Here is a 25737-nt window from a genome sequence, read left to right on the forward strand (position 1 = left end):
TCATAGGGAGCCAGGAGGAGCGCTGGTCTGCTAGTAGATTTGCGGCTCCCGGCCGGCGGCCACAGAGTGACGGCCAGAACAGGTACTATAAGACAGGGCGGTGGGACGCAGGGTTTAATTTAGGGGGAGGCGGGGGGCGCCGATATTTTCCGGAGGGGTGCACCAGAGCTACGATGGTAAAGCAGCGGTCACACTTGGGTCCCACTGCAAACCACACAAGTGCTGCTGTATATGCAGGTGCCCCTCCAGAGCTTGGAGCCCAGAGACAGGTGACTCTATTGTCTCTAAGGATTTACGCCCCTGTAAGCAATAGAATATCTATAAAACTGTAAGGGGACGGAAGGATATCTTAATCTCCTTTCCCCTTTATAGTTGGTACATGGTGAAGAAAGTTATGTAAATGGCCCCCACCTCACCTCCTTATAGTTGATAGCACCCAGGAGTGGGTGTGGCTAGGTGAAGTCATTACAAGGCAGTGATGACTTCAGTAAGCTCCGCCTCTCCCAGGTAAGACACAGCATTCATTATCATAAGCAGGGAAATACTGTAGGTGAAGGAGCATTAAAGGTGCTCTGACTGCCTCATCCTGGCACCCGCTGACTCATAGGTACCCTTGCCTGAAAAAGCACATATATATACTGCATATATATATATATATATATATATATATATATATATATATATGTATATATTTGTCTAGTGTCCGGGAGTCTCTATTTCTCATACTTGTGTTCTACTTATATATTCCTTTCTCTGCATGTCCTATCAATCTATTACTATACTGTATGTCCCTCTTAAAATCCTGTTTGTTCCTATCTATCTACTGTATCTACATCTTTAATTGTACTGACATGTTGTATATAACCCAGGAAATATAGGATCCCAGCATAATACTATATATTATCCCCACCGTCGCTGGACTAAAGATCCAGTAAGTAATGAGAGAAATAATTCTCCTCCTCTGGGGGTAACCTGAATAATGGATGTATTGTACACTCTTTCTTCGCAAACATCTGTAATTCCTCTGGGAGCCGCATTCATTCATATAACATTGTACAGGAGATTCCTCCAATATCACTGCGGATAACATTCCACATTGCAAGCAATATTATCTACATATATAACCATTAACAGTAATGTACTATCACATATATCACGGTACAATTTGTTATAAAGGCAGAGGTCTATCTTGTATAAATTGTTCAATATTAATATTATTAATGAGATGTCATTATTAGGGATTGGATTCGTTTATTGCATTGGTTCCCAACTTTCTTGATTCATGGAGACCTAGAGCCTTGATGGCTAACCTTGACACTCCATCTATTGTTGAACTACACATCCCAGCATGCTCTGTTTCAGTTTTGCTATTTGACCATGCTAAATCTGATGCAGAGCCTGCTGGGATCTGTAGTTCAACAACAGCTGGAGTGTCAAGGTTAGCCATCAAGGACCTAGGGTATCATCATTGTTTTTCACTGCACTCCTAGGACAAAAGCCGAACAATTTGTAAAAGCATTAAATGAATTGTCCCTACCTGCCATCCTTAGATTCAGTTATGTAGTGGTGGACAGAGTTGTGCTTCGGATTATCCATATGGTTTATGATTGGCAGCCAATAGCACTGGATTTGCCTATCACTAAAATAGTACTGTATACCAGGTTGAGTATCCCTTATCCAAAATGCTCGAGACCAGAAGAATTTTGGATAACGGATATTTCCGTGTTTCAGAATATTTTTATATTTCAATGATGTATCTTGAGGTATCTTGCATTTATGACCCCTCTTGACAAAGGTGCTGTGGGCACCAAAACAGCCGTCGTTGACAATGTGCGATAAGTATTGCCTGTTGGGTGTCTATTGATTATGCTGAGTTGAATACTTAAAGCATGGAGATGTCCCGTGAGGACAATAAATTGCATATATAAAATTGAAAACAGACTGGTGCTGGTCTTCTCTGTATGCATGCAGGGATGTGTTGATTATTGAATTTGGACCAGGCACAGTCATTTACAAATATTGTGCAGTGTTGTGCGATCACTTCTATTTCATATATATATATATATGCGTCTCTGTGGTGTCGGCGGCACTCGGAAATAAAACACACACCAGGCTGTGATGCCAACGTTTGAGCTTCGGCGGCCTCTTTATCCAGGTGCTCAATAACAAACAATACAAGCTCAAACCGTGTTTAAATACCTTTACAGATCCTGTCAGTTCCCGCGGCTTGGTCCGGCGTCTCCGGCGGCTACTGATGACGTCACCCGAGACCCATCACAGGCCGTGGGAACGAGAGGTAATCACACTTCAAAACAACATAACTCTGTGGAAAAATGTGATGCAATCAATGTAAGGTCCACTATATGACATTTCACATAATGTACATGCAAATCTAAAATGAATGTTAAAAAACCATATCTTTCGGTATTAAAGTGCCCTAGTGCATCGAGATGACGTACGGCATCTCCATATAAAGTGACAGTGCATAATAAAGTGCATATACATTCAAGTTGACCTACAAGTGCAAAAACCATTAAGACATACAGAAAAAATATATTAAAATGCTACTGCTGTGTTTCCTTCTACATAAAATTGTCCTGTGCTGGACATTTGCTGTACAAACACATGTTATTCCGCTGTGCGGGCCCAGTGTCGACACTGTCATGTGTCAATTACTGCACACGACGGAGCCATTCATAAGCAGTGCTAGATGTTCTCATTAGGGCTGATGTTACGCTGTCAGTTATGTTATTTTATTTTATAAAAAGCACACAAAACCGGCATGCTCATTCAGGCCTCTTGGGGCCAGGGTACCCAAACGATGTATCCAGCGGCACTCCAATTGGAGTAACCGCAATGACCTGTCCCCTCCTCTAGGAAGTAGGGGTACATGGTCAATAATCCGATACCTCAATGCTGTGAGGCTGTGCCGTGCCTCAGAAAAATGTCTCGCAACCGGCTGGTCGCTGTGTCCAGTTGCCAAAGCTGCCTTGATGGCCGACCGATGGGCCGCAGCCCTTTCTTTGAACGTGCGGTCGGTCTTGCCGACATAATGTCGGCCACAAGGACAGCTTATCAGGTATATCACGAATTTAGTGGAACAACTAACTCTCTGGAAGATTTTAAACTTTTTCCCGGAATACCGGTGATGGAAAGTGTCCCCCGGGGTTAGGTAGCTGCACGTAGTGCATCCGCAGCACCTGTAACAGCCCCCCTTGGGTTTGCCCAAAAAAGAAGGATTGTCAGGGAATGGAAAGATGACGTCATTTTTGACTAAAAAGTCTTTTAAATTCTTGCCCCGGGTGTAAGAACTCATGATTTTCTTAGTTTGCAGATAGGGTAATCCCTCATCAGAAGTGACGATGGGCCAATGGGAATTAACTATGCGCTTCATCTCTACACTGGCTGGATGAAACTTATTTACCCAGATGATCTTGTTATCAATTTTTTGTTTATCAGTTCTGGGTGTAAATGACTCCTCTCTGGACAGGTTCAACACCTTCACTTTGGTTGCCTCTATTTCCTGAGCCGGATACCCCCTCTCTATAATTTTTGTGCCCATGTCCGTGAGAGCTTTATCAAGCCCCTCACATTCACTGCATATGCGGCGGGCCCGCAGCATCTGTGAGAATGGCAATCCCTTTTTCAGGGACAAAGGATGGAAACTCGTGGCTAGGAGGGTATTATTCCGGTCCGTGGGCTTTGAAAATAATGACGTTTGAATGAGGACCACCCACCAGTGATATGTCCACATCCAAGTATTGAACAGAATTTTTGCTCAATTTGTATGTGAACTTCACCGGGGAATCAGTCCCGTTGTGAGACAAAATGTGTTGCTCCAATTGATCCTGATCTCCTGACCAAATGATCAGGAGATCATCTATATACCTAGTATACAGAATAAGTTGAAACTGTTATGTGTGAGAATTTGCTGCTCAATGGTAAACATATAGGAATTGGTGAGCGATGGGGCCACTGAGGACCCCATCGCACACCCCCTTAGCTGCAAGAAAAATTTGCCATTAAACCTGAAATACTTTCGCTTCAAGGTCATTGCGGTTACTCCAATTGGAGTGCCGCTGGATACATCGTTTGGGTACCCTGGCCCCAAGAGGCCTGAATGAGCATGCCGGTTTTGCGTGCTTTTTATAAAATAAAATAACATAACTGACAGCGTAACATCAGCCCTAATGAGAACATCTAGCACTGCTTATGAATGGCTCCGTCGTGTGCAGTAATCGACACATGACAGTGTCGACACTGGGCCCGCAGAGCGGAATAACATGTGTTTGTACAGCAAATGTCCAGCACAGGAAAATTTTATGTAGAAGGAAACACAGCAGTAGCATTTTAATATATTTTTTTCTGTATGTCTTAATGGTTTTTGCGCTTGTAGGTCAACTTGAATGTATATGCACTTTATTATGCACTGTCACTTTAAATGGAGATGCCATACATCATCTCGATGCACTAGGGCACTTTCATACCGAAATACATGGTTTTTTAACATTCATTTTAGATTTGAATGTACATTATGTGAAATGTCATATAGTGGACCTTACATTGATTGCATCACGTTTTTCCACAGAGTTATGTTGTTTTGAAGTGTGATTACCTCTCATTCCCACGGCCTGTGATGGGTCTCGGATGACATCATCAGTAGCCGCCGGAGACGCCGGACCAAGCCGCTGGAACTGACAGGATCTGTAAAGGTATTTAAACACCGTTTGAGCTTGTATTGTTTGTTATTGAGCACCTTGATAAAGAGGCCGCCGAGCCTCGAAACGTGTTTTATTTCCGAGTGCCGCCGACACCACAGAGACGCATGCAGATTGACAGCCATAAACTGTCAGTGGAGGGCATCGGTTAATTTGCCATTATATTCATAGAAGCAACGCTTGGAGTGCGCCCCCCCCGGGACTTTTTATATATATATATATATATATATATACGGTATATATAGAGCAAACGTGACCTTGAAACGTTGACTATGTCTTTTGCCTTTGACATATAAAACTTCTTTGATTTATACCAACATTCGTGGAGTGCCGCCTTATTCCTGAGGGCCCTGCCAAAAGCCCTCAGGTACCATCTATATATATATATATATATATATATATATATACTGGGGGTAAGAGCCGGCACTCACTCCTTATACGATCAAATGCCTCCGGGTGCCCTCCGCGCAAAATGAACAAGCGATAGGTAGAAAGCGGCGTCACTCCGAAAGGACTTGGTAATAAAAATTTATTGAGACATCACATCACATCAAGTGGACACAACGCTATGTGTCGACGTTTCAATGTCTAAGCATCTTTTTCAAGACAGCGTGTGGCCAAACAACAAGAGCAAATGTACATAAGGATATATATACTCACGCTACCACATGTAGGTCCGCCCGGCCGCCGAGTGTGTCAGAACTTCCCCCACCATGTGGGCGTCGCTCCAGCACTGACGGCATCCACTGCGCGCCCGTTGCTAGGTGACGCTCAGGACGCAAGATACCGTCCCAGGCAGCCGGACAAACCTGCAAAACACATGCAACACTGGGTTACTTTCATATATATAACCTCAATATATGATGTTACACAAAAATGAGCACAGAATACTTATAATGTCACGATCATGCAGAATAGGGAGGGAACGAGTATTACAAAAATACATTCCAATTGAGGCGCTCATTCAAGCCTTGCGGCTTGGAGGTGCCCAGCTTATAAATCCATTTAGATTCAAGCTTTAATAGTAATCCATCTCTATCTCCCCCACGTTTGAGGGGGGGCACATGATCTATCAGGATGAAGCGCATATCACTGACAGTGTGGTTAGCCTCCAACCAGTGCCTAGCAACAGGCTGGTCGGCCGTCTTCGTGCGTAGAGCTGTATTAATGGATGATCGGTGCATGGCCATCCGTTCACGAATGGTCCGCACTGTCTTGCCTACGTAATGTAATTTACACGGGCAGGACATAAGGTACACTACGTGAGTCGTTAAGCATGTGAGTACATGCTTAATGTGTATAACGGTGGAATTGGTCGGGTTCGTAAAATTCCTACAGACTACCATGTTCTTGCATGTAGTGCAATTCAGGCAACGATAACACCCGGGTGCTCTCTGCAAAAATGTAGACGAGGATGATCTAGGTGGAGCATCAAAGCCGGTGATATCAGTATGCACCACCCTGTCCTTAATGTTCCTTCCTCGAGTGTAGCAAGCCATCGGTCTGGCATTCCTGAAACACGGCAATGTACTGTCAGTTTTGACTATGGGCCATAGGGCCTTCGTGGCTCTCTGCACCACAGGGCTGGAAGTAGAAAATTCCTGTTTCCAAGGTAGGATGCCTGTATCAGATCGTGGTTTGGGGACTAAGAGCGATTGTCGAGGCAGAGCTAGGGTCTCCATTTGCTGTTTTCTAAGTTGGGACAGATCATACCCCCTGGTGGCAAAACGAGTAACCACTTGATTAGTGCTAGCCAGAGCTGCTTCCTTAGTGCTAGATATACGGGCCACCCGTAGCAGTTGGGACTTGGGAAGCCCTCTTTTGAGGGGCTTAGGATGATGGCTCGAAGCCAACAACAGGGTATTCCGATCTGTGGGTTTCGAAAACACCGACGTGGATATATGTCCCTGATTAATGGAGACCAGTACATCAAGATAGTTGATGTGTTCACTCTGGATATTCATAGTGTATTTTATTGGAGAGTCGCTCGCATTGATGGAGTTAACATGTTCCTCCAAAAGTTGTATGGGTCCAGACCACAGACAAAACAGGTCATCGATGAAGCGGACGTATAGAATGGCATATTGTTTGAACATGGGGTGGTTAAGGAAACTGTTCGATTCTTCCGCGAACATATAAATATTCGCGAAGCTGGGGGCCACCGGGCTCCCCATTGCACACCCACTTGTTTGTACATAGTATGCTCCATTATACAAAAAGTAATTCCGCTCCAAAGTAAGAGACAGCAATTTCAAAAATAAAGAATGGTCCATATCAGTGATGTTGTTCTGGTGCAAAAATCGAGCTACAGCCTCCACCCCCGCTCTTTGTGGGATGGAGGTGTAAAGGCTGCTCACGTCTAGAGTAACTAACACAGTATTGGGTGGAATATTAGTGAGATCTTGTAACCGCATCAGGAATGCAGATGTATCCTTTATAAGAGTGGGTTGCCTTTGAATGTACGGTTGAAGAATAATGTCTAAAAGTTTGGAGACAGGCTGGTACAAGGAATTATTGGCACTACCCCCACCTCAAACTCAGATAGTGACTTTCGGGTCCAGGATTCTGATGATCCACAGTCATCGGGGTTACCCCCTTTAGGGCAGGACCCTACCGCTCAGCCCAAAAAAGGCAGAGCAAGAGGTCGACCACCCGCAGGGGGGGCCAAAACGAAAGGATCACGCGAGCTGAAAGCCCTCAGAACCTGATTTACAACTTATCCACTCATATCCTCACTGACCCGGAACTTTCTGTATTAAACAAAGGACTTTCATTTGTTCCAACTAATCCCCATAACGATGTCCAATGGCAGATTGACCAACACAGGTTTCAGCGCAACTTACGTTTGCGAGAGCATTTCCAACATCAACCTGAACCTTTACCCCATTCGGTCACACAGGACTTTATTAGGTCACGTACCAAATCTACCTTTGACCCCCCGTCGACCAACAAGTCCGTACCCACGTTTACACGCCTGGTAGCAGAATCTGTGATTAAGTATAATGCAGCAAAGCCCTCCATCCATCACAACTTATCCAGAGCTGAACAGAATGCGTTATCCACCTTGTCCAATTACCGCCATATTATCATCCGCCCGGCGGACAAAGGTGGAGCAATCGTGATACAAGATTTGCACGATTATAAACGTGAGTTGGAATCCCAACTGAGTATCACGCAGACTTACCAACCTCTTGCATTGGATCCTACTCGTCAATATCAAAATGAATTGGAGGGTGTTCTTCAGCAGGCAGTACAAAATCATGTCATCGACATAGATTTGGCACAAGCATTGTTTCAACAACATCCCGTTACCCCGATTATATACACGGTCCCGAAAATCCATAAGTCGGTTGAGAACCCGCCGGGACGTCCTATCATTAGTGCCAATAATTCCTTGTACCAGCCTGTCTCCAAACTTTTAGACATTATTCTTCAACCGTACATTCAAAGGCAACCCACTTTTATAAAGGATACATCTGCATTCCTGATGCGGTTACAAGATCTTACTAATATTCCACCCAATACTGTGTTAGTTACTCTAGACGTGAGCAGCCTTTACACCTCCATCCCACAAAGAGCGGGGGTGGAGGCTGTAGCTCGATTTTTGCACCAGAACAACATCACTGATATGGACCATTCTTTATTTTTGAAATTGCTGTCTCTTACTTTGGAGCGGAATTACTTTTTGTATAATGGAGCATACTATGTACAAACAAGTGGGTGTGCAATGGGGAGCCCGGTGGCCCCCAGCTTCGCGAATATTTATATGTTCGCGGAAGAATCGAACAGTTTCCTTAACCACCCCATGTTCAAACAATATGCCATTCTATACGTCCGCTTCATCGATGACCTGTTTTGTCTGTGGTCTGGACCCATACAACTTTTGGAGGAACATGTTAACTCCATCAATGCGAGCGACTCTCCAATAAAATACACTATGAATATCCAGAGTGAACACATCAACTATCTTGATGTACTGGTCTCCATTAATCAGGGACATATATCCACGTCGGTGTTTTCGAAACCCACAGATCGGAATACCCTGTTGTTGGCTTCGAGCCATCATCCTAAGCCCCTCAAAAGAGGGCTTCCCAAGTCCCAACTGCTACGGGTGGCCCGTATATCTAGCACTAAGGAAGCAGCTCTGGCTAGCACTAATCAAGTGGTTACTCGTTTTGCCACCAGGGGGTATGATCTGTCCCAACTTAGAAAACAGCAAATGGAGACCCTAGCTCTGCCTCGACAATCGCTCTTAGTCCCCAAACCACGATCTGATACAGGCATCCTACCTTGGAAACAGGAATTTTCTACTTCCAGCCCTGTGGTGCAGAGAGCCACGAAGGCCCTATGGCCCATAGTCAAAACTGACAGTACATTGCCGTGTTTCAGGAATGCCAGACCGATGGCTTGCTACACTCGAGGAAGGAACATTAAGGACAGGGTGGTGCATACTGATATCACCGGCTTTGATGCTCCACCTAGATCATCCTCGTCTACATTTTTGCAGAGAGCACCCGGGTGTTATCGTTGCCTGAATTGCACTACATGCAAGAACATGGTAGTCTGTAGGAATTTTACGAACCCGACCAATTCCACCGTTATACACATTAAGCATGTACTCACATGCTTAACGACTCACGTAGTGTACCTTATGTCCTGCCCGTGTAAATTACATTACGTAGGCAAGACAGTGCGGACCATTCGTGAACGGATGGCCATGCACCGATCATCCATTAATACAGCTCTACGCACGAAGACGGCCGACCAGCCTGTTGCTAGGCACTGGTTGGAGGCTAACCACACTGTCAGTGATATGCGCTTCATCCTGATAGATCATGTGCCCCCCCTCAAACGTGGGGGAGATAGAGATGGATTACTATTAAAGCTTGAATCTAAATGGATTTATAAGCTGGGCACCTCCAAGCCGCAAGGCTTGAATGAGCGCCTCAGTTGGAATGTATTTTTGTAATACTCGTTCCCTCCCTATTCTGCATGATCGTGACATTATAAGTATTCTGTGCTCATTTTTGTGTAACATCATATATTGAGGTTATATATATGAAAGTAACCCAGTGTTGCATGTGTTTTGCAGGTTTGTCCGGCTGCCGGGGACGGTATCTTGCGTCCTGAGCGTCACCTAGCAACGGGCGCGCAGTGGATGCCGTCAGTGCTGGAGCGACGCCCACATGGTGGGGGAAGTTCTGACACACTCGGCGGCCGGGCGGACCTACATGTGGTAGCGTGAGTATATATATCCTTATGTACATTTGCTCTTGTTGTTTGGCCACACGCTGTCTTGAAAAAGATGCTTAGACATTGAAACGTCGACACATAGCGTTGTGTCCACTTGATGTGATGTGATGTCTCAATAAATTTTTATTACCAAGTCCTTTCGGAGTGACGCCGCTTTCTACCTATCGCTTATATATATATATATATTTATTGCACATCCAAATGACTTGTGACTTTACACACCTGTTCTTCACCTGTTTACACACCAATGTATTGTACTTCCAATTGACCTGTGACTTTACACACCTGTTCTTCACCTGGGGTACACCCCACACTTTGACCTCCTCATGATCTCCTATACATTCCGTGCTGTATTAAGAGCACCCAGCTTCAGTCACGCAGCATTACTATCCAGTTCCAATGGGAAATTTGGACCTCGGAACTAACAAGATTGTTTACCACATTAAGACGGAGGGAACAACATCCAGCCTACAGATATTCCTCCCAATTAGTGACATTTGCTCATTCAGACTACACTACACATAAGGACCCTTAAACCCCAAAGCGCCCACTTTCCAGTGTTCTGCTATTTACCCCATGAGGACTCGGACTCCTCAATTGTGGTGTGGACAGCTGCTAAGGGCCACAACTCTGAGCGCTGTGTAGAACCAACCTGTTGTGTATATTATTAAACAATAAACTCTGCTACCCCCCCACCACCACCACCACCACCACCATCACCACCACCATCACCTTCAGCAACGAGATCAAGATATAAATCATGTTTTAAATCACGTGATTTTTTAATTTTATAATAAAAATCATTGACTTAAATCACACTTAATGGACCCATGTTACTCTGATAGTTACTTAACTGCAGAAGAAAAGATATAGGGCCAGATGCACTAAGCTTCAAAAGTAATAAAATGGAGAGTGATAAACAACCAACCAATCAGCTCCTGCCTGACAGTCTGTGACATGGCAGGTAGGAGCTGATTGGCTGGCTGTTTATCACTCTCCATTTTATCACTTTGAAGCTTAGTGCATCTGACCCAGAAGCTCGTAAATTTGCCAAAGAAAGATATACCCTTCTACCAACTCTAGTCAGGTTCCAAGCAAAAGCAACCCAATGTAATGACCTCTTGTTTGACCACGATGTTGTGTCAGCAGTGGTAACAATAGGTGGAAAATGCACATTGGTTCAGAGACTGCAGCTGGTAAAGACAATATCATGGTAGCAGACAGCTGCAGCATCATCCGAAAAGAATAGTTTCCAGATTTTCTTTGGTGCAGTCAGAACTAAGAAAACACCAGGTACAGACGAAGCTGCAACACTTGGGTTTCTTTTTCATTGCTGATTCTTTCCTTCTGCGGTTTGTGATTTGTGTGTAGTTTGCTGTACAATGCCATGATTCATGGTGACACTGTCAAGTCATTTAAGCTACATTTCTTAAAGTAACTGTATTATAAAAATAACTTTGTTTTGTTTGTTTACGTGATCGTTTTTATAAAATTCCCATTTTAAAAAATCTGATTTAAATAAAAAAATCTGATTTAAATAAAAAAATCTGATTTAAATAAAAAAATCTGATTTAAATAAAAAAATCTGATTTTTTTTTAAATAATGATATTTTATTTCCACACCCTGATCCAGGACTCCTTGTTCTTCTGTATGCTAAATGTAGTTCTTAATGACATTGTATGTTTTGGGTCATTGTCCTGCTGCAAAATAAATGTGGGGCTAATCACAGACCTCCTTGCATAAGTACAGTACTTGCCTGTATTTCCCAGCATTGAGGACCCCATTAATCCTGATTATGGGGGTTTTAAATGAGCTGATCGCTGTTGTGCCAATTCGCAATCCGTTAGATTATTGAATGACTTTGTATGCGAATAGATCATAGAGCAAATGCCCGAGCCAAAATAGCGGTAGAAATACGGGAAATATCTCATTGTGATCCCCTTGGAAATTTGAAGTCTGCGTTTGGTGATAGTAACCGGCCATTTAGTGGGAGTGTCTGAAAAAAACACTGACATGCCCAATCATTTTAAAGGAGGGTGTGTGACGTTAGCGACGATGAATTGTCAAATTTACTCAAATTTGCACAGACTGGGAAAGTCATTAGATGCTGAGTGAATTGTGTATGTATTTGCAGACAGAGTGAGAATAGTGATCCATGTGCAATTCACTGACAGCTTTGCAAGGGGCGGGTTCTCATTTGTTTGGGTGGTGGCTATCTACTAGGAGTCATCTGCAAATTTACAGATAAGCAATCAGGTCTGAATCAGACACCAAATTCCCATTTGCTGAAATGCACCTCCAAAATTGCCAGGGACCTCCACCATGCTTCACTATTGCTGTAGACACTCATTATTGTACCAATCTCCAACATGCTGCCTTCAGTTGCGGTCAAATATTTCAGTCCAGAGTGCCTGTTGCTATTTTATTGTACTACAGGTCCTATGTTTTCATTCATGGTTGGGTCGTTTGGCCATGTTTCCACATTGAAAGTCTCGATTTTGTCTGCAATTCTTCCACAAAGACCATTTCTGGCCATACTTCTCCAAGCAGTGGATGAGTGTACCTGGGTTCCACTGGTTTATACCAGTTCTGAGTTGATGGCAATGCTGGACATCTTCTGATTTCGAAGGGAAGAAAGCATGATGTGTCTTTCATCGGATGCATTAAGATTTCTTTGTCAACCACTGCATCTACGTTCCTCAATGTTGACCGTTTCTATATGATTCTTTAAAAGAGCTTGAATAGCACAACTAAAACGCCCAGTCTGCTTCAAAATTGTTACGTGGGAGAGACCTTGCTGATGCAGTAAAACTACCCTGTGTGAAAACACAGGGTAGTTTTACTGCATCAGCAAGGTCTCTCCCACGTAACAATTTTAAAGCAGACTTACCATGCTCAGTCTTGCCATGATGTATGACCTGTGACACGAAACTGCCTTCCAAAACCTCACCTTTGCAGCAGAGTTTGGCTGTTCCTCACTCAGTTTTAAGCCTCCTACACAGCTGTTTCTGTTTCAGTTAATGATTATGTTTCTACCTACATATGAAAATTATGATCATTATCACCTATTTTGGTATGACTGGATAATCATACACCTGACTATAATCCTACAAAATTCCTGAATTTGTTCTAGTGTACCTAGAGTTCATGCTGTTTTGAAGGCAAAGGGTGGTAACATCATACACTATTTTATATTTCAAAAACAAGAAAAATGGGAAAGGTCACTTATCAGGCGCTTGAAATCCTATGTTCTGCGCTGTTGTCTCCAAACCATTCAGCACATATAAATAAATGAATAAATGAAGTAGATAGATAGTGAAGTATGTCAATCACCAGTACATATCATTTAATAACAATTAAAAACATTCAATATAGGCAAAAAAAATAATAAAACTTCATCCAGAATAATCAGCACTAGAGAGTAAAGTGCATGTGCATCCAAAATAAGGCAAAGGTTGGAGGATTACCGGATCTTATGGGAACTGTGTTCTCACCAGTTCCACATACGCTTAGATACAGTCTCTCCAGGGTACATCAGCTGAGCGCTTGTACTGCAATGGTCCTGGTCCAACAATCTCCTTGCCTGCCTCATACACAGTCCACCAACACGTTTCTTCCTCCGTAGAGGAATTATTGGTCTTCCTTGGGGACAGACCGGGTCTTTGTGGACCTCTGGCTTGAGGGTTAATGCTGAAGTGCAGGATACTCTGGCAGGATGATGAAACCAGTAGTGCAGGATACCTCTGGCATAAGGATTAAAGCTAGAATGCAAGATACTCCTCAGTGGTTCTCAACCTCGGTCCTCAGGGACCCCCCAATGGTACACTTTTCCAGGTCACCTGAGGACCGAGGTTGAGAACCACTGAGGAGTATCTTGCATTCTAGCTTTAATCCTTATGCCAGAGGTATCCTGCACTACTGGTTTCATCATCCTGCCAGAGTATCCTACTTTCTAGTGCTGATTATTCTGGATGAAGTTTTATTAATTTTTTTGCCTATATTGAATGTTTTTAATTGTTATTAAATGATATGTACTGGTGATTGACATACTTCACTATCTAGCTTCATTTATACATTTATTTATATGTGCTGAATGGTTTGGAGACAACAGCGCAGAACATAGGATTTCAAGCGCCTGATAAGTGACCTTTCCCATTTTTCTTGTTTTTGTGGTGTTTTGGTGAAGGTTTATTTGAGGAACCTTAGTGGAAAGTGCACTAAATAGGCAGCTTTATGCGCAACAGAGCCATTCTCTAATCCCTGTTCATATTACTATTTTATATTTATCTTCTGTTCATTCACTAATAGATTCAATTATAAAAATAAACTATTGACACTACCATTTTTGAAAGCATCTGCCTAAACATCTGCATAGTATAGAGAGAGAGTGAGAGTATGTATGTGTGTGTGTGTGTGTGTGTGTGTGTGTGTTTGTTATCAGCTAGCATCAGCGTGTCTGCTGATAAATAAGCAATGTACTCACAGATCCATGCGCTCTCTGTGAATGAGCTGGCATGTTAATTCTTAAACACTCATTTTGCATACTCGTATACTACTGGTTCCTACAAAGCCCTGCGACCTAGACGTGTCACAAACCGCTGTGCCTCAGACCTCTTCTCTGTAGTACAGCTGTAATCTAGAGATTGAGATCTTGGTAGCAGTGTTCAGTACAGGGATGCGTTTCACCACCAGATCACATAAATATTTATACAACCTGGTTGCCAAGTGCTTCTTGTTTTATTGGCTTACACCCTGCCTGCTCTGACAGCAGCATAACACATGGATTCCACCACGTACAGTGTGAGTGTGTGTGTGTGTGTGTGTGTGTGTGTGTGTGTGTGTGTGTGTGTGTGTGTCAAACATGTCTACAGGGTGGGCAATAAACTGAGCGCTATTCATTTACATTTACATCGTTTTTGCTTTAATTCCTTGTTTAACATGAAATATTTATTTAGTCACAGATTCAGTTTTAAATGAGAATATGAATTTAATTACATTTCTATTTCAATTATGCGACATTTAAATATCAGAAGCACTTGGTATTTTCAAGTGCACCGTCCTGTAAGTAGTAATGTTACACATCTAGTTTTTCATGTGTAACTAATGCAGTAACACTACATTGTGCTGTATAAATGTATGCCCAAAACTAAGGGGGTATTCAATCCCGGCGGAAATTGTGGCCGTCGCCTATTCAATTCTGCCTTTTCCGAAAGCATGGAAGGCCGTTTCAGACAAATGGGATCGGACTGTCGAGTTCCTGTCGAACAGGATCACAAAGGACGGGATTCTGACTGCCGGGTCGTTCCGACAGTTGGGGATCCCAGATTGAATACCCCCTGGGTCTTACAGGTACAGTGCTACAGCTTACCTATTGATCAGTCCTACACTGTACAGTAGGTGACCTTAGGAACAGTACATGAATCAGAACCCGAGTTTTATACTGCATGAAGTTTTGTCTGCGATCCTGAAGGGTTAACAATACCTGTAACATATAACAAGTAATGTAAGTTTATTTCATATCCTGGTGTATTTCACTCTAGTGATGAATGTTTAGATTTGCTGGTTTATATCTATAGATAAGCTTGCGAGCAGGGCCCTCCTATCTTTCGACTGTCTGTAAATTCCCAGTTTGTTGTATCACTGTCTCCTTTTGTAAAGCGCAACTGAATATGCTGCGCTATATAAGAAACTTTTAATAAATAAATATTGTATATGGAACACATTTTTAAAGGATGACATCAAGTGTGTGTGACTTTTTTTAGTATATATAGACAAATGAAGTCTGACACATTATACCCCTTTCACACTGAAAATTTAATCCCGGGTTTTTGCACATGAACGCGCATCAGCCCGGGATTTAGCTCAGTGTGAAAGGGTCTTGAAAGAATATCCCAAGATGAGCATTCCGGGATTTCTACCCAGGTCCTGACCTGGGTAGGTTCCGGAATCGACACGGGATCCGGTCAGTGTGAATGGTTCCGTACCCGGGATTGGGTACACGGGACTTTAAAAAAGCTGCTGATTGGAGCTTTCTTGGGCTCACAAATGCTGATGTCATCTTTCAGAGCCCTGGAGTCCATTTCTAATGACATGCATATGTATTTGCAGGGATTTCCCGGGATCAGTGTGAATGGGGCTGTCCCGGGTCGATCCCAGGTCTGAGTGCATTGTGAAAGGGTACATTCCCGGGTAGTGCCTCGGGAAGCGTCCGGGAACACATTCCCGGGTATGACCAGGCTCTGTGAGTGTGAAAGGGGTACTCTGTACTCTACTGGATCCATTCATCATAATTCATTCATTCTACTGAACATTTAGTAACTTTGCGGCTTTTTTATGCTAATAGTTCATTATTTTCCACAGTCTAGGAATTTGTAATTAAACATTCTAGGTATAAATGTAAATATATACCTAGCATAGGAGAGATACAGTTGCAGCCCATCAGCAGTCATTTTTCAAACCAACTCGTAACTTGGCAGTGAGGAGCTGTTTGGCTGGTACCTCATCTCTGTCCACTTTATCTATCTCCAAGGCTTAATAAATAGACCCCTGTGCTTCGGTCTTTAGGTGACTAGAGAAGAACTGTCCTCTTCATCTAACCGTAGGAACATCGCTGTACAGTATAATGAATTGCTGTAACCCCGAATGGAGAAATCTGGTGTTTGGGTTCAGTGCCACATACAGTAACATCCATTCAACGTCTGATTTTCTGCTTGGGTATAGTGATCATTTTGCACAAGAGAGGGCCAGTGAAGTGACCTTTACAGTGACAATTAGCCTCTACCTCATTAATGAGGCCTCGGCTCTTCCCATGAGAGTAACTAACCGAGTGGGAGAGTCCCACAGGACTTAGAGACACTGGAGGAATTACGTTCCTTTGTTGTCCTGGCTATTACACTTCCACCGCTCCGCTGGCTCTCATCATTCCAGGCCTCTGACATTTTGCAATTTAAACCTGATTCCTCTGTAGAGCTCTACCCTTAGTCTGCCTCAGATATATATCACTCTGTGGTTGTCACTACACCTCCGAGTGTAACACGTAACTGCAATCTAATTGCCACGCAGCAAGGCGGCTTTTCTCAAAGGGGCTGGGTGCATACAGAAGTATAAAGAGCTAAATGTATTAATGGCCATAAACAGTACAGTGCAAATACATAAATAAAATAGTATAGTAATAAATATTAAATATTATAAGTTGTATCATTATTATAAATTATTATTATTATTATTATTATTATTATTATTATTATTATTATTATTACTAAAAATCAGTTTTATTTTTTCACCAGCATTTTTTATGTTGAATTATTTTAGCAAGGCCCTCCCCCCCTAAGACACGGGCCTGCAAATCCTGACAGTTATTTACTCTTATGTAATTAGTGCTGCGTGTCCCTGTGCATTGTTGAATTATCAATGCCCATTAACTGTGCACACATAACACTGACACAGCACAACGCTGGCACGCGTATAACAATCCATGTTATACAACATAAGCATTATGTCATCAAATCATTCGCTCGACTTAAAATGTATTTATTTTTTTAATCTATAGATTTGATTTTTTTTTAAGAAATAAACTGAAGAAATGTGAGTAAAAATTAGATTGTATATTATCTTGTGCTTTTTTTTTAATTAATTGATTGTTGGTTTTTGAAAAATCCATAAATATAGGTATATCATTTAACCCTTTCAGGTCCAACGTCTAGTCAGGCTCAACAGCTCTAGCGCTAGTAGCAGATCCACTGGTGATCCACTATAAAATAAGAACATTAACATCGTTCAACATTCAATGTAGACCCTTTTTGAATTTTAAAAAAAATTACAATTTAACCATTTAAACCAGACTGTTTGAATTGCAAAAAAATAAAAAAAAATTGGACTGCAAAGGGTTAATGTGTGAATTCATTGCGTAGTTCTATAGTGCATACACAGTATGTTGTCATCAACTAAGGCAGGTGTCATTTGTCATCAAACGTCAGCATGTTCCTAAACACTTTAGAAGTTATAATATTGGATTAATAATGTTTAATATTTGACTATACTGTAAATCCCGGTGTGATTCATTCTTCTGGCGTTTTGTTTCAAAAGACCTGATAAAGTCTGTGTACATAGCTACTTGGTCTGGTCACAGGTAAATTGTCCCTTTATACACATTTCTTATGTCTGGTGAAGCTTCACTTTGACTCCTAATAAACCATATCAATTTGTCTGGCTATTCCACCTCTCAGAGAGACAAATTGCGCTCTGTCTTCTGAAGAAGCCAAGGGGAGCTTATAAATGGCGGGAGAGATCGCGGATAGCACAGATCAATCTTCTAGCATAAAAGTACTTACCCAAAACAAGGTTACCTCAAAGACTGCACATGATTAAGTTACAAAGTGAATTTGCTAATAAATTCAGGGCCTTTACTTTTTCAAAAACTTTCAGAACTTCCGAGGAAGCGGGAAAACTTTGTGCATAACCTAAAGACAATGTGACCTTAACCAATCTCAAGCAACTGCGAACATCAGCCAATAATATACCAGGGAATAAAGTCAAAATCTTCATATAGGAACAGAGTGAGCATGTTACACTACACAAGCTACTCATTAAATGGTTAACACAGAATGTATCCTTCTGTGTCCGTCACCTAGTAGTAGCACTTCACTAAAAATCACTCATGGTAAAAAAGAAGATGGGAAAAATGATATTATGCGCAGCTTTTTTTATTTGCCAATGAACAACTCTCAGTGGATAATTGGGTCTATCTATCTATTTTGTATGTATGTGTGTGTGTCTATAAATATGTATATATGTGTGTGTGTGTGTGTGTGTGTGTGTATATATATATATATTATAGAATCTTCCTTTATACTAGAAGTGTTATGTCACTAACAGAGCTCACTAGACCCATGTAATAATAATTATCTTCCATATTTGTTTAATACATGAGGTTATTAATTATGTAAGTAGAATAGTAGGCACGCTAGTATATACTGCTCATTTTTGATGCACACTTCCTCATTTCGTTCCGTTTATTGTTTATATACACTTGATCTATTAATGTCTATAGATTGCAGGAGATACGGTTATCTCCCACATATAAATACTGTAGTATAATGTATGCAGAAATCCTTGCACAGTCCCCACAGGCTGCAGGCAACTGCATGACCTGCCCCACATTGCTGGGTAGTACATACCAGACATGATTAACAATGTACAAGTGCCATAAGGGTGCTACAGTATATAGCAGACTCGGCAATATTATAGTTTCCCATTCACTCTCTAATCATCTCATCATCATTAGGAAAACAGGCTGCCTTTCCTTGAGGGGGGATGATTGGTCCCTGGCAGAGGCTGGACAAAAACTTTTCATCAGGCTGAATGTGAGAGTAAAATATTGTGTTCTCATTATGCTGTAAGTATAGTACAGGATCCCACAGTATGGTCATCATGAGGGGTTGCCACTAGCACCATACCAACAGGGTCTTGCTGGGACTTGTAGTTCCACAGTACATGGAGAGCCAAAGGCTGCACAAGACTGGCCTATGCAACTTTACTTATAGGGAAGACCCCCATCACAAAGAGAGCCAAAGGCCACCCAAGAATGGCCTAAGCACCTTTGATTACTGGGAATACCTCATCACATAGAGAACCATAAGTGGCCCAAGACTGGACTAATTACACTTAGTTATAAGGACGACTACTGTACATCTCATAATACATGGAGAGCCAAAAGTGGACCAAGACTGGACTAAGTACTTAGTTATAAGGAAGACTCCATCACATAATACAAGGATAGCCATAGGTGGCCCAACACTTGACTAATTACAAGGAAGACTCCATCACAAACTGCACGGAGAGCCATAAATGGCCCAAGACTGGACTAAGTACACTTGATTATAATGAAGACTTCATCACATAATACATGGAGAGCAATAAGTGGACCAAAACTGGGCTAAGCACACTTAGTTATGGGGAATAACCCATCACATAATACATGGAGAGCAATAAGTGGCCCAAGACTGGACTAACTACACTTAGTTATAATGAAGACTTCATCACATAATACATGGATACAGTAGCTCTAAGTGGTCCAAGACTGGACTAACTACACTTAGTTATAATGAAGACTTCATCACATAATACATGGAGAGCCATAGGTGACCCAAGACTGGACTAATTACACTTAGTTATAAGGAAGACTCCATCACATAATACATGGAGAGCCATAGGTGACCCAAGACTGGACTAATTACACTTAGTTATAAGGAAACTCCATCACATAATACATGGAGAGCCATAGGTGACCCAAGACTGGACTAATTACACTTAGTTATAAGGTAGACTCCATCACATAATACATGGAGAGCCATAGGTGACCCAAGACTGGACTAATTACACTTAGTTATAAGGAAGACTCCTTCAGATAATACATGGAGAGCCATAGGTGGCCCAAGACTGGACTAATTACACTCAGTTATTGGGAAGACCCCATCACTCGGATGAGGCCGGCACTCCCATACACTTCACTATAACTTTCTGCAGGATCTCCCCAGTAAGATGTACCCCCAGGACCACTACCCTCCTTACCTGGTTGTTCTTGCAGAGGTCTGCCCACATGCTGGTGCCATCCCCACCCCGCATCAGGACGTGGTAGGTGAAGAAGTAGATGCCCGGGATGGAGCAGGTGAACTTGCCGGTGGTGGGGTCATAGTGGTTGCCCAGGTTGGTGACCACATCGTCGAACTTAAGCAGCTCGTAGCCCTCATGCTGCCGCTTCAGGCCGGCGTAGAAGGCAATCTTGGGCACCGTGCTGTAGGTGGCCGCGCTGATGGCTCCAGCCGCGTTCAGCCCCGGAGCACCCGGGGGTCCCGGGAGCCCCGGTCTCCCCGGCTCCCCCTTTTCCCCCGGTGGCCCCATAGGTCCGGGAGGTCCTGGTTCCCCCGGAGGGCCCCTGGGGCCAGCCTTCCCCGGCCGTCCTGGCTCCCCTTTTGGCCCCTGAATGAAGGTGGGCAGGGACTGGAGAAGGCTGTGCTCCCGCACCGTCTCCGCCGTGGCCGTGCTGGGGGGCTTGGTGCCATAGGGGTCGCAGACCATGCGGCAGGTGCCCAGCATCTCGTAGTGGGCGGAGGTGCCCGCAGAGCTGACCAGCACCGGGATGAGGATGACCAGCAGCAGCACCATCACCACCCCCAGGGCACCGGCCGCCACCAGCCGCTTCCTGGCCACCAGCCGGCTCAGAGCTGGCCGTTCCTCCTGTCTGCCTTTCGGAGGAATCTTGAAGCCTTTCCGAGCACAACCCAAGAAAGAAGACAAAAATCGGGATGATGAGAGCGGAGAACCCGGGGAGCCTGCGACTGTCGCAGCTGCAGTGTAGCCGGGTGCTGCTGTCCAAGGTGCTGACCTGCCGCTGTCCAAGGTGCTGACCTGCCGCTGCTGCTCCAACTAAGCCCTGGTCAGCTCTGGAGCCCGGCACTTGGTCTGGCTCTCTCTTGTCCCACTCTGTCGTCTCTCCCCTGTGGGGTCTCCAGGGATGGAAAGGCAGGCAGTCTCTTATGCAGTCCTCCTGGGGTGGTCTAATAGTCTCCTGCACTCTGCACAGCGATCCCTTACCCTGCAAGCAGTATGCTGGTATCTCAGCAGCATCAGAGGCAGTGGTGAGACTTCTCCCACCTCCACAACCCTGAGCCCACGTGTAGCCCCTCACACACCAGCGCCTCCCAGATCCTACAAGCTCATAATTGACAATGACTTTTTCTCATTTTTTTTTTTTTTTGCAAACTCTGCCAGTTGCAATGAACTTTCCTGCGTCTCTTTCCTCCACCCCCTGGTTATTCCTGAGCAGGTGACCGCAGCTGCTGCTTCGGCTGTGCTCGGGGGGTCCTGGCAGTGGGAGGCTGGGGAGGGTGGCAATAGATATAGCAGCAGAGCAATGCCTGGCAGCGTCTCCTACAATGCTCCCTCTCGCAGCACAGCCCCTGCTTGTAGGAATCCAACACCTGTAGATCAAAAGCCTGGCAGCCCCCTCTGCTCACCTCCAGGGGGATCATCTACTAGCCCCTGCATGCATTCAAGTGAGACCAAGCAATATTAATAATGCTTCAAAAGGGGGGCTTGGTTTTATTGCAGCCTTCATCCACATTGAATGTAGTTTGCTGGTCACAACTATATCCGAGTTACAGTCGCATGGACATATTTAAAGACTATTTGTGGATGTTATATATGTGTGTGTGTGTGTGTGTGTGTGTGTGTGTGTGTGTGTGTGTGTGTGTGTATATACATAGATACATGCATACTTACATACATACATACACACATATATTTATATACACACACACACATATGTGTGTGTGTTATATAAATAATATATATATTTATATATGCACATAGATACATATGTATAGCTACACCTCTCTCTCTCTCTCTCTCTCTCTCTCTCTCTCTCTATGTATTGTGTGTGTTTGAGTGTGGATAGATATATTAATAATTTCAGTGAAAGTTTTATTAATTAGCTTTCATTTTATTTAGTATCCTTATTATTATTATTATTATTATTATTATTATTATTATTATTATTATTATTATACAGTATCAGAATGTAGCATCCTCTTTATGATTATACTTATTTCACGACAGGACATCTTGACACAACATTTTGCTATTCCCAGTAACTTTCTGGCTCCTGAATACTGCTCAGTTCTTATATAAATAGCACAAATGTAACATGCTGTACCAAGAGTCTGTTAGATGAGGGGTTTGGTGGTTGTGTCACTCATGTCAGGGGTACATAACTATTGTGCAAAACACATCTTCCCTAAAATGGGTATCCCTAGCTACAGTAATTCAGGGATGGTGAAAATAAGTTACAGAATAAAGGACGGCAGTGTAATATTGTGGGCTGCTTGTGGATCCAATTCCTCTCTGTGGGTACCTTCAGTGTGTGTTACTGCATCCATGTGCCAAATCTTGATTTAATTTTGAAGGACAGAATATTACAGATCCAGGGGTTGGAAGGAGTTTATTTAGATGGGTGTATACTGCGAAGGGGTGTATTTAAGAAGCAGTGATAATCCCTATCTACAAACTTTTCCCCCCCACCCTATTTAAAAAGAGGGATACTGCAGAGAACACTTGCTGATATTCACAGTGTGCTGCAACTGCAGTTTCCGTCTAATTACGGCATCACCTTATATTCTAGTAAAGGGGACCTGCAGAGATAGAGAGTCTTCCCTTCCCTGTAATGTCCTTTTTCTTACAGTATATCACCTTAACTCTTCGTCGGCAGCTGCACTGGGCTGCTGGCAGTAGTCAAAAAAGGTGGTTGGGGCCAGTGTCGTAACTAGACATTTTGGTGCCCTGTGCAGCATATTAGTATCAATTCACATTACACCACACAGTAGTGTCCTTTATTCACATTACACTACACAGGGCCACTGTAGCTGCACACAGGGTCACACTGCACTGCAGCAACACACAGGGTAACACCACACTGTAGCAGTAAACACACAGGAATACAGTGCACTTCAGATATAGTGCAGGTTACAGTGTGCATCAGATACAGTGCAGGATACAGTGTTGGTCAGAGTGCAGGTTACAGTGTTTGTCAGATACAGTGCGGGATATAGTGTGGGTCAAATACAGTGCAGGAAGCCGCTGATAGGCTGAGAGCCTTGACAGATGGCTCTCTCAGACAATCATTGATTTCAATGGGACTTTTGAAATCTCCGACCTTCCCGCTGCTGCCATTTTCCTGCTCCTCTGTGCCAGCCTCTCTCTGCTACAGCAGTCGGGCAGAGGCAGGATGCAGGAGGGGGAGAGTGCCACTCCTGCCCAGCATCTCGCTGCTCTGCAGACTAGGTGTGTGCCTGCAGTGACCCCACAGTGCAGATGGGCAAGTCACTACACCTAGTTATAGCCTGATTGGGGCAGTTCAGGAGTGTACAGAATTAAAGTCACTATTTCGACTCCAAAATTAATTGCAAACAGTTTTAAAATTTCACATAGTACAGTATATGTGCCGGCCTTTTGGAATTGCAGAGATAGCTTCCATTAAGCTGTAAAAAAAAAGATATGGAACAACAATTCCACAACTGACACCGTAATGCCACTGTTATGAGGAATATGTTGCTGTACAATGTGAAAATAGCCTGAAAATGTTTTCCTAGATTCCCCCCAGGGAAACATTCAGCAACAGAACTCTTATGAAGCTCACCATTGCTGTAAACCTCCAAGATGAATTCAAAAAGTTGCCCAGCGGTCAGCCGTTCACATAAACCACCATAAATAGAGGTATTCAGCAGAGCTGGTGTAGTTGTGTGCCTCTCTGTTGTGGGACAAGATGGACAAGGTCTTCCAGTTGTCCTCCACGATTTTCCCCTGTTTGCTCATGTACCTCCCTAGCCATTAGCTGAGTGTTATACACATGAGATACAGTAGGAGTGGGTCCAAAATGGGCAGGCTCTGTTTCCTGTGATAGGGACAATGGTGTGAGGCATCATCTTCCCTTGAAGATTCAAAAATACAGTGGCCGTGTCCAAGAAAATGAAAAATACAAATAAAAATGTGAAGTGAAGTATCAAAAAAAAAAAAATCTAACCAAAGTGTGAAGTGCTTAGGAGTTGCCGCTCGAGTGGTGGGTGTGGCTTAGTGGCTGGTAATTTATTAGGCGCTGCAGGAACCTTGTATTACCATATAAAAAATCTATTTTATCTTCTGAATTTAATGGATGCCCATCCCCTACCGTGTGAAGAATGCAGGGCCACAAAACAATTCATTTCTTGTGATATACTGTTTATGTTTGTTGTTGTTTTTTTGTAAGAGGTGTGGCCACTCCTCTATCTCAGACATCCCCTTATAGTAGGTGCATTTAATCTATATATTCCCCACTCTGATTTTTTCGAGTACAAATTGTATTATTGTATACTGTAATAGCCTATTGTATTTTAAACAAAAATACAACTATTTGCCTCCTACCTTAGCGTCGATTTCATTTAGAATGTAGATTGGTTGATCTAATTAAGTCGGTCACATGACCCATGTCACAGGAAATAAATAGCCAGCCATGTCTTAAACCTGACATCCTTTGACAAAGCTGCCTGGAGCAGCGAAACCGGTCAGGACTCCATTTCTACCTAATCCAAACTGATCACTACTAAAGATCCCGGGAGCGCAGACCTGTGCAATTACCAGCCATCCCCATCCAATTTGGATCATCAAGCTCCTACAGCAAGGCAAAGGTTGAGGACTTCATCCCGCTCCATTTCATCCAGCGGAGGGAGACGGTAATTTGTGCCAACTTGGGCCGCTCCTGAACAACATCACTGGTCCTCCCTACACACTGCCCTACTGGGGACACAAATTCAATTCCATCAGGACCTGTGGGACTCTCCTGGCTGTATATATCCTACAGTCTGGTGTCATCACCATCCACTTCCATGTCCAATTTGGATTACAAATTTCTGCAGTAAGGTAGAGGTTGAGGACCCCATCCCGCTTTACCACATCTAGCGGAGGGAGTCGGTTATTCGTGCCAACTTGGGCCGCTCCTGAACAGCACATCTGGTCCTCCCTCCCCACTGCCCCATTGGGTTTACCACCACAGTTCCACACAGGACCTATGGGACTCTCCGGGTCTTATACACCCCTCAGTTTGGTATGGTGAGATACGAACTTTTTAACAATTGTTTTTAAAAGCATTTATGTATTCTGGCTATATGCATTCCTTTTTTAGAATAATAAATCATTTGTACTAGACCAACCAATCCTTTATTTTTTACATAGAAATTT

At 43.3% G+C, this 25737-nt stretch overlaps 1 protein-coding gene across 1 annotated transcript in view; it reads right to left on the reverse strand.

Annotated features, from left to right (window-relative positions):
- The window catches only part of C1QL3 (complement C1q like 3), a 45205-nt gene extending 23141 nt beyond the window's left edge, over positions 1-22064 (reverse strand). Inside the window, exon 1 of the mRNA XM_083189366.1 lies at positions 20542-22064. Within this exon, the coding sequence (XP_083045492.1) occupies positions 20542-21135 (594 nt within the window). The 5' untranslated portion in view covers positions 21136-22064. The remainder of the gene's footprint in view (positions 1-20541) is intronic.
- Positions 22065-25737: the final 3673 nt, after the last annotated feature.

Source organism: Crinia signifera, chromosome 5 (genome assembly GCF_055691185.1).
Source record: "Crinia signifera chromosome 5, ASM5569118v1, whole genome shotgun sequence".
NCBI classification, from domain to species: Eukaryota; Metazoa; Chordata; class Amphibia; order Anura; family Myobatrachidae; genus Crinia; species Crinia signifera.